Genomic DNA, 9,875 nt, shown 5'->3' on the forward strand with positions numbered 1-9,875 from the left:
CAGATCTGGGACTATTTGTCCTCGATCTGTTTCAGCACAATGCAGGGGAAACATCAGGGGTCCAAGACTGCCGATGGATAGGAGGCACAGGTAGCATTAAAAAAAAAAAAAAAAAAAATCTGACAGGGTTCTAGCTCTAACTTTAACCGGTTCCCGACCAGCGCATGCCGATGTACATCGGCAGAATGGCACGGCTGGGCAAATGGACGTACCTATCTTTAAGTTTGCTGCCGTGCCATTGCGCGCGCAGGCGGGCGGGCTGGGAGCTCCGTGAGTCGGGTCGCGGGTCCCGCGGACTCGATCTCTGCTCCCTGTGATCGGGAGCAGAGTTCAGTGACGTGTCACACGTAGCCACGCCCCCCCCCACAGTTAGAAACACTCCCCAGGACATACTTAACCCTTACACTGCCCCCTAGTGGTTAACCCCTTCCCTACCAGTGTCAATTTCACTTTAATCAGTGCATTTGTATAGCTGTATAAATGACAATAGTCCCGAAAAAGTGTTAAAAATTTCCGATGTGTCCGCCATAATGTCGCAGTCACGAAAAAAAAAAAAAAAAAAAAAATCTGATCGCTGCCATTACTAGTAAACAAAATAAATTAATAATAAAAATGCTATAAAACTATCCCCTATTTTGTAAACGCTATAACTTTTGCGCAAACCAATCAATAAACGCTTATTGCGATTTTTTTTTTTTACCAAAAATATGTAAAAGAATACGTATCAGCCTAAACTGAGGAAAAAAAATGTTTTTTTAAATATTTTTTGGGGATATTTATTATAGCAAAAAGTTAAAAAATAATGCATTTTTTTCAAAATTGTTGCTATTTTTTTTTTGTTTATAGCGCAAAAAATAAAAACCTGCAGAGGCGATCAAATACCACCAAAAGAAAGCTCTATTTGTGAGGGGAAAAAAAGGACGTCAATTTTGTTTGGGAGCCACGTCGCACGACCGCGCAACTGTCAGTTAAAGCGACGCAGTGCCCGAATCGCAAAAAAAAACGCTCTGGTCACGAAGGGGGTAAATTCTTCCGGGGCTGAAGCGGTTAAACTGGAATGAAAAAAAAAAAAAGGTTGGGTCAGATGTAATACTCAAAAGTTTAGGTCTGCATTAAGTAACACAACATTCACCTACTTTTCTCACCAATCCATTCGATGACTCTGGTCGGATCTTGAAGTTCAAAATCGTGTAAATCCTTATACCTGAGATAAAAGTAGCAAAGACAGAAAGTGGATGACAGGGAAGTCATTTTATTTTCTAGGTATTACTCATGCTGAATCCTCATTGGTTACTTTCATAGAAAAAAAGTTTACAATGATGTGATTTAGTTTTCATTTTACTTACTTGTTGTGCCATATTTCCAATAAGCCATGCCTGGACAGATTTGAAGATGCTCCCTTTAGGCTTGGTGCACACTACCACGACTGGAAGGGCTGTATGTATGTATGTATGTATGTATGTATGTATGTATGTATATATATATATATATATATATATATATATATATATATATATATATATATATATATATTATATCCGCAGGCTACATTTTTTTAAAAATAACAAACATGCCATACTGGTATTGCACAGAGCAGCCTCCGAAGCTCCTCTTCGTGGGTTCACCCCCAGCACTCTCAGCTCCTCTGTGTGCCTCTATAGGAAACAGCTTCCTATGTGGGTAGACCTGCAAGCTTAATCTCGAGCTGGGCTGTGTGCGTCCTGCACAGCGTGGCTCGACTCCCGCCCCCCTCCTCACAGTATTTGATTGACAGAAGCAAAAGCCAATGGCTCCTGCTGCTGTCTCTGAGCCTGTGAGATGGGAGAGAGAGAGAGAATCAGTGCTGCTGCAGACAGACACAGTGCTGGATCAATACAGGGCTCAGCTACAGTATTTAGGGGGGGGGGGGGGGGGTGTTTAAAATACCGTTATTATGGTATTAATATCGATATTCTGTAAATTATATTGATGGGGAAAGTTCCAAGAAAATCTGTTCAGTTCTCGTGTAAAAACCCAAAAATTGATTTAATAAAATAGCAAAAATAGCATATCCTCCCACCCACTGGCTCCTGGGATATACGTGTCATCATTCCCAGCAGTCAACAGGCATCCTCCGCGCACGTGCCTCGCTTTCTTGCACACAGTGCAGGCGTGAGATCGGGTGGTGCATGCTGGGTAGCCAGCTGTACTGTATCTTGGAAGAAAGTATGACCAGGGCTTCAGATGCCCACACTGATCATGGATTCTTACAGGATCGAGAGGAGGCAGGGAGTCGCACTGCATTTACAAGGAACACAAAGCGATAGCTTACGCCAATTTTCATGGCATAAACTGCGACTATCACGGGGGGTGCTTTAACCACGGCTGCACGGGCAGCACGGCTATACCGCCTCTCGGGCGCTAAAACGACAGTAAAGCTAAAAATAGCGCCGTTTTACCGCCGACGCTGCCCCCACCCCAGTGTGAAGCTTATTGTGATTTTTATTACCAAAAATATGTAGCAGAATACATATCGGCTAAAACAGAAAAAATTTGCTTTTTTTTTTTTAAAAAAGGGGGATATTTATTATAGCAAAAAGTACAAAATATTGTTTTTTCTAAATTGTTGCTCTTTTTTTGTTCATAGCGCAAAAAAATAAAAAAACGCAGAGATGATCAAATACCACCAAAAGAAAGCTCTATTTGTGGGAAAAATAAGGACGTCAATTTTGTTTGGGTGCAACGTCGCACTTGTCAGTTAAAGCGACGCAGTGCCGAATCGCAAAAAAATGGCCTGGTCATTCAGCAGCCAAATCTTCCGGGGCTGAAGCGGTTAAAAGAAAAAAAAAAATATATGTCTAGAGCTTTGCTTTAAGGAAATTGCACACCTACGTGGTTCAGTGCGGTGCGATTTGAGCCCATTCATTTTGAACAGGCTGAATCGCACCAAAAGTAGTGTATGCACACAGAGCAACACTAACAACAGCAAAAAAAACACAGAGCAACTCAATTGCATGATTCTTCTGCACCATGCAATCCCATGCAGGCAAATCCATTACGTTTGTGACCTGCATTTGGGGTGTTATTAACTTAAAGCAGGGGAAACCACCCAAAAAGGGGAAGCTCAGCTTGTTTTCACACCCTCCACTGCCACATTTGGCACTTTTTTTGGGGGGGGGGGGGGGGGGGTGGTACCTGGTTTTGACAGGTACCCGCTCCCACTTCTGGGTAGGATCGCCACACCTCGATCTACAACATTTCTGGCCCCTCCTCCTCCCTCCCCCCTCCCCCCCCCTCGCTGTCTTCTGGGACACAGAGGTTCCACAAGACGGTGGGACCGTTCAGAAAGCACAGCGCGACTCGCACATGTGCAGAAGGAAACAGGCTGTGACGCCGCAAGGCTGCACTTCCGGTCTCCCTTACTACAAATGCCGGCGGCAGCACCCGCAGCCGATGGACGAATCGGCTAGGGGTGCCGACAGCGCGGGATTCCTGGACAGGTAAGTGTCCTTATATTAAAAGTCAGCAACTACAGTATTTGTAGCTTTTTTTTTTTTTTTTTTTTTTTTTTTTTTTTTTTTTTTTTACACACTGGAACTCATCTTTACCACCGACTCCTGGTGCAGATCGCAACCGCAGTGCGTTTTGAACAAAATACAGGAAATGCACGCAGAACATGGGTTTCCCACGCCACGTTCTGGTGTGAACTGCCCTAACTTGAAGTATGAGCAGAGCCGTGTGCTGGATTGGGGTGCATGGGTTTGGGGTGAATCCCGCGGGTTTGACATTCGTGTCCCCAGTGAATTTATGTTCAGATTTGCTCAGAATTTTTTTGGGGGGATAAAACCCTAATGCATTGCTTCGCCTTTGAACCACTGAACTTATTCTCTCTGGAGAAGAGACGCTTGAGAGGGGATATGATTTCAATTTACAAATACCGTACTGGTGACCCCACAATAGGGATAAAACTTTTTCGCAGAAGAGAGTTTAATAAGACTCGTGGCCACTCATTACAATTAGAAGAAAAGAGGTTTAACCTTAAACTACGTAGAGGGTTCTTTACTGTAAGAGCGGCAAGGATGTGGAATTCCCTTCCACAGGTGGTGGTCTCAGCGGGGAGCATCGATAGTTTCAAGAAACTATTAGATAATCACCTGAATGACCGCAACATACAGAGATATACAATGTAATACTGACACATAATCACACACATAGGTTGGACTTGATGGACTTGTGTCTTTTTTCAACCTCACCTACTATGTAACTATGTAACCAGAAGGCTTAGGAGGGCTAATAGGGCCACACACATTACAATCTTCTTTAGATCTACTAACAACGTTTTGCACTATATATATGTCTTGTTTTTCATTTTTGTCATTTGCTGCGATTAAGACTATCTGCTGAAACGCGTTAGGCTTTTTATACTCATGTACACAAATAAAGGTTCATATGGATTTCGGAGTAGCCAGCTCTATCTATCATTAATTTCACTCATATTACATTGTTCTGATAAATCTAAAGTCAATCGTACAAATATTATAACGTGAATGTATGATGGCCCTAAGGGCTCTTTCACACTGTGGGGGAGGGGCAGTAAACCAAGTTGTTGAGCCACGTTTTTATATCCCCCTGACTGCCCCCCTGAACACTGAAAAGCAGCTGCTCAGGGCTGTACAAATGCTCTGGCTGTGGTCCTGTGGCAAAAATTCAACCGCAGGTTGCACTTGGCAGAAATTACTGCCACCATACGTGACCCATGCAAGCCTATGGGGCATGCAATGCAGGCAACTGTAGCATGGGGGTGCAGCATTTACAGGGTTAGATCAGACAATGAGGAGGGGGCATAACATCGTCTAAATGCCTGTCAAATACCCTCTGAAGAGCAATCTGAATAGTGAATCACTCTTCAGAGGTCACCACACGTGCACACAAAGCCCAGAGCGGATATTAGGCGGCTGACTCTGCCGATTTGTCAAACTCGCCACCGGCTGCCTGTCCCCTATGGAATCGCTTCCTCCTAGGGTTGCCACCTCATCCCTTTAACCGCTTCAGCTCTGGAAGACCAGGCCATTTTTTGCGATTCGCGACTGCGTCGCTTTAACTGACAATTGCGCGGTCGTGCGGCGTTGCACCCAAACAAAATTGACGCTCTTTTTTTCCCCCACAAATAGAGATTTCTTTTGGTGGTATTCGATCATCTCTGCGGTTTTTATTTTTTTGCGCTTTAAACAAAAAAAGAGCGACAATTTTGAAAAAAAAAAACAAAAACAAAATATTTTGTACTTTTTTGCTATAATAAATATCCCCATTTTTTTTTTTTTTTTAAATTTTTTCTCAGTTTAGGCCGATATGTATTCTTCTACATATTTTTGGTAATAAAAAAAAAATAAATATCGCAATACGCGTATATTGATTGGTTTGCGCAAAAGTTATAGCGTCTACAAAATAGGGGATAGATTTATAGCATTATTATTATTTTGTTTACTAGCAATGGTGGCGATCTGCCATTTTTATCAGGACTTTGGCATTATGGCGGACACAATTTTGACACATTTTTGGGACCATTGGCATTTATACAGAGATCAGTGCTATAAAAATGCACTGATTACTGTAAAAATGTCACTGGCAGGGAAGGGGTTAACACTAGGGGCGGTCAAGGGGGTTAACTGTGTTCCCTCTCTGTGTTCTAACTGAAGGGGGGAGGGGACTGTCTAGGGTAGATGACAGATTGCTGTTCATACTTTGTATGTATGAACACATGATCTGTCTCTTCTCCCCTCAGAGAACCGGGATCTGTGCGTTTACACACACACAGCTCCTGGTTCTCGTTGTGTCACGAGCGATCGCGGGAGCCCGGCAGTCATCACGCCCGCCGGGCACTCGCATCGGCTCCGGGGGGGCGAGCAGCGGGCGCGCGCCCCTAGTGGCCACAGGGCGAAGCGACGTAACATAACGTCGTTTCGACCAGCCGTGCCATTCTGCCCGCAGTAAAACTGCGGCGGCTGGTCGGGAAGTGGTTAAACCCCAACACATATGAATTACACAGGGTCTGAGGCTAATTAAATGCAGATAAGGCAACAAGTGAGTTTAATTACCACCTTAATCAGCCACAGAACCTGTGTAATTAATATGTGTTCGGGTTTAAAGGGATGAGGTGGCAACCCCACTTCCTCTGTACCTGAGACAGCAAGAAGTCGCTCCTATCGCTAGCGATCAAGGTTCAGGACAGCGACATCTCACTGCATTTGGCTACACAGGGAAATTCTATAGGGCAGGGATATGCAATTAGCGGACCTCCAGCTGTTGCAGAACTACAAGTTCCATGAGGCATAGCAAGATTCTGACAGCCACAAGCATGACAACCAGAGGCAGAGGCATGATGGGACTTGTAGTTTTGTAACAGCTGGAGGCCCGCTAATTGCTTATCCCTGCTATAGGGACTGTCTCTTTAGCAATCCTGCCGCTGGTGACTTGTCTCTATCGCCAGAATTGCCTCCTGACATCATCCTTCGCTCAGGTTCTCCAAAATCTGAACAAGATTAGCAGACCTGAACCCAGGCAGACTTGTCCATCACTAAAATTCTATACTGAGATACAGTATGAGCTGCTGGGACCATTATCTGATTCAGTCTTTATCTGTGACCCTCAAGCCTGCAAGAAAAACTGCAAAGCCCAGTATATCCAGAGCACCCTCTGCCTAGCAAGGCATACTGGGAGCTGTGGTCCCTGGGCTGCTCACACCTGATCAGTAAGTGTGCATGCATTGGAATCTGGTAATGGTATATTATTGTTCACTCACAGCCTGAGAGACTCCACTATCCACTCTTCACACTCCTCGTCCTCCATGCTGCAGCCTGTACAAGTTTAAACCATTCACTTCCTGGTTCACTTTTCCATGTCGGCCATTTTGCTTCAGGGCAGCTGATGAGAGTAACGAACAAAACTAAATTATCTCAGCTCACTGCACACACACAGGTCAAACGGGCATTTCTTTAAAACTGGAGAACTGATATGTTTGCTTTAAAAAAAATAAATATATAAAACGTGGACTTCCTGTTCTCATTTGAGCCTTGGCGGCCATTTTACTTTTGGGCGAAGTAACAAGCATACACTTATATTGGCCCCTTGTGTCCACATAGGCCCTCATCACTCTGTGTAAAAAAGTTACACTCTGAAATCAATAAATACAGTAAAGCTGCAAAACATGAGAAACCTGACCTCAGGAAGTCCTCATAGCATGTGTTTATTTTCTTCTCGGCAGCCATTTTGCTTATTGGCAACTTTCCCTATACCTGGAAAATGCTTTAACTTATTGCAGAAGTCTTTATTACCTTTTTTTTTTTTTTATTGATCAGAGGCGGTGCTCCTAATTAACTAGGCTGCGGGTGTCAACGTTATCTTAACCACTTCGCACCCACGCTATAGCCGAAAGACGGCTACAGCGCGGACGCCAATTGCCAGGAGGGCGTCCCTGGGCATCCTGTGTACTTCCCCTCTGCGCACCGCCGCGGGCGCGCATCGGGGAAGTTCTGTGTTGGCCGTGTCCCTTGGACACAGCCAATCACAGATCGTGCTAAATGGCCAATCACAGTGGCCATTTAGCACTCGATCGGCATGTCCAATGGGGGGATATGTAAACATATGAGATCATCTCTCATCGCTGGATCTCTCTCCTCACACAGAGACAGTGTGCGAGGCGGGAGAGATTCCGTGCTGCAGCGTCAGTGAAAAGTGAACACTAATACAGTGTCACACACACAACACACATGCCCACCTGTCCCCAGTGCCACCTGTCCCCAGGACCACCTATCAGTGCCACCTGTCCCCAGTGCCACCTGTCAGTGTCACGTGTCATCTGTTATCAGTGTCACATGTCATTAGTGCCACGTATCAGTGCCAGCTGTCAGTGCCATCTGTCCCCAGTGCCACCTGTCAGTGCCATCCGTCCCCAGTACCACCTATCAGTGCCACCTATTCCCAAGTGCCACCTGTCAGTGTCACGTGTCATCTGTTATCAGTGTCACATGTCATTAGTGCCACATATCAGTGCCATCTGTCATCAGTGCCACCTGTCAGTGTCACGTGCCATCTGTTATCAGTGTCACGTGTCATCAGTGCCACGTATTAGTGCCATCTGTCATCAGTGCCACATCAGTGTCCCGTGTCATCAGTGCCACATATTAGTGCCATCTGTCATCAGTGTCACGTGTCATCAGTGCCACGTATTAGTGCCATCTGTCATCAGTGCCACATCAGTGCCACGGCAGTGTCACGTGTCATTGTCCTGGTGCTCCAGGGCCTTCAAAAGTGTAATAGGTAGTCAACAAGTTAGATGTGTAATTTATGCTCCTAGAACACCTGATGGTGCTCCCTGCATGTTGGGCCTCTCTATGTGGCCAGGCTATGAAAAAGTCCCACACATGTGGTATCATAATACTCAGGAGGAGCAGCAGAATGTATTTTGGGGCGTTATTTGTGGTATACACATGCCATGTGAGAAAAATAACCTATTACAATGACAATTTTGTGGAAAAAAAAAATCTTCATTTTGCAAAGAATTGTGGGAAAAAATTACAACTTTAAAAACCTCACCATGCCTCTTACTAAATACCCTGGAATGTCTACTTTCGAAAAAGGGGTCATTTGTGCTTTCCTGGCTTGTTCGGGTCGCAAGAAATGAGATAGGCCGTCAGTGCATCAGGTGTGATCAATTTTTTATGATTTGCACCACAGCTTGTAGACTCTATGGGGTTGATTTACTAAAGCCGGAGAGTGCAAAATTTAGTGCAGCTCTGCATAAAAACCAATCAGCTTCCAAGTTTGTCTGTCAAAGCCTAACTGAACAAGCTGAAGTTAGCAGCTGATTGGTTACCATGCCCAGCTGCACCAGATTTTGCACTCTTCAGTTTTAGTAAATCAACCTGTATAACTTTTACAAAGACCAAACAATATCCACTAATTTGGGTTATTTTTACCAAAGATATGTAGCAGTATAAATTGTGGCCAAAATTCATGAAATAAAATTAATAATTTGCAAAATTTTATCACAGAAACAAAGAAAAGTGCGTTTTTTTTTCAAAATTTTCGGTCTTTTTTCATTTATAGCACAAAAAACAAAAAACCCAGAGGTGATCAAATACCACCAAAAGAAAGCTCTATTTGTATGAAAAAAAGGACAAAAAATCCATTTGGGTACAGTATTACATGACTGAGTAATTGTCATTCAAAGTGTGAGAGCACCGAAAGCTGAAAATTGGTCTGGGCAGGAGGGGGGTTTAAGTGCCCAGTAGGCTAAGTGGTTAAAGATACTCATAAACAGATCTCGAAATGCAGTGCGATTGCCGGAGTCGCATCACCCACGCAATATGATTCAGGTGGGGGGGGGTCTTGCACCAGATGCGATTTCAGCCAAACCAAATTGTATGGCTGAAATTGCACCTCACAGACATCGCATGTGATGTGCATAGGAATGCAGTATGATTACTGTGCGAATCACATGCAGTGTCTGCATCGCTCAAGTGTGAACCCAGGCCCACAGACAGAACGGCGATCTGTCTATGTAAACAAGGCAGATCCCCATTCTCTTGATAGGGAAGGCAATGACCCTGTGTCCCTGCAAAGCAGGAACATGGATCAATGCCTTCCTCTAGTAAAAGCACCTCCCATACAGTACACAAGCACTGACTAGGTACACAGTTAACCCTTTATTTGCCCCTGATGTTAACCCCTTCCCGGTACAGTGACAGTGCATATTTTTTAGTATTGATCTCTGTATTAGTGTCACTGGTCCCCAAAAAGTGTCAGTTATTGTCCGATTTGTTCGCCTCAATATCACAGTCCTGCTATAAGTCGCTAATTGACACCATTACTAGTAAAAAAAAGAAAAATACAAATTC

General features: G+C 44.3%; 1 protein-coding gene across 1 annotated transcript in view; it reads right to left on the bottom strand.

Moving 5' to 3' along the window:
- Positions 1-6,989, bottom strand: part of WDR73 (WD repeat domain 73) — a 48,660-nt gene extending 41,671 nt beyond the window's left edge. Inside the window, exons 1-2 of the mRNA XM_073612924.1 lie at positions 6,779-6,989; positions 1,137-1,204 (exon numbers count right to left, since the gene is read on the bottom strand). Coding sequence (XP_073469025.1) covers positions 1,137-1,204; positions 6,779-6,825 — 115 coding nt within the window. The 5' untranslated portion in view covers positions 6,826-6,989. The remainder of the gene's footprint in view (positions 1-1,136; positions 1,205-6,778) is intronic.
- Positions 6,990-9,875: the final 2,886 nt, after the last annotated feature.

The sequence above is a fragment of the Aquarana catesbeiana genome, linkage group LG02, assembly GCF_042186555.1.
Source record: "Aquarana catesbeiana isolate 2022-GZ linkage group LG02, ASM4218655v1, whole genome shotgun sequence".
Lineage (NCBI taxonomy): Eukaryota > Metazoa > Chordata > Amphibia > Anura > Ranidae > Aquarana > Aquarana catesbeiana.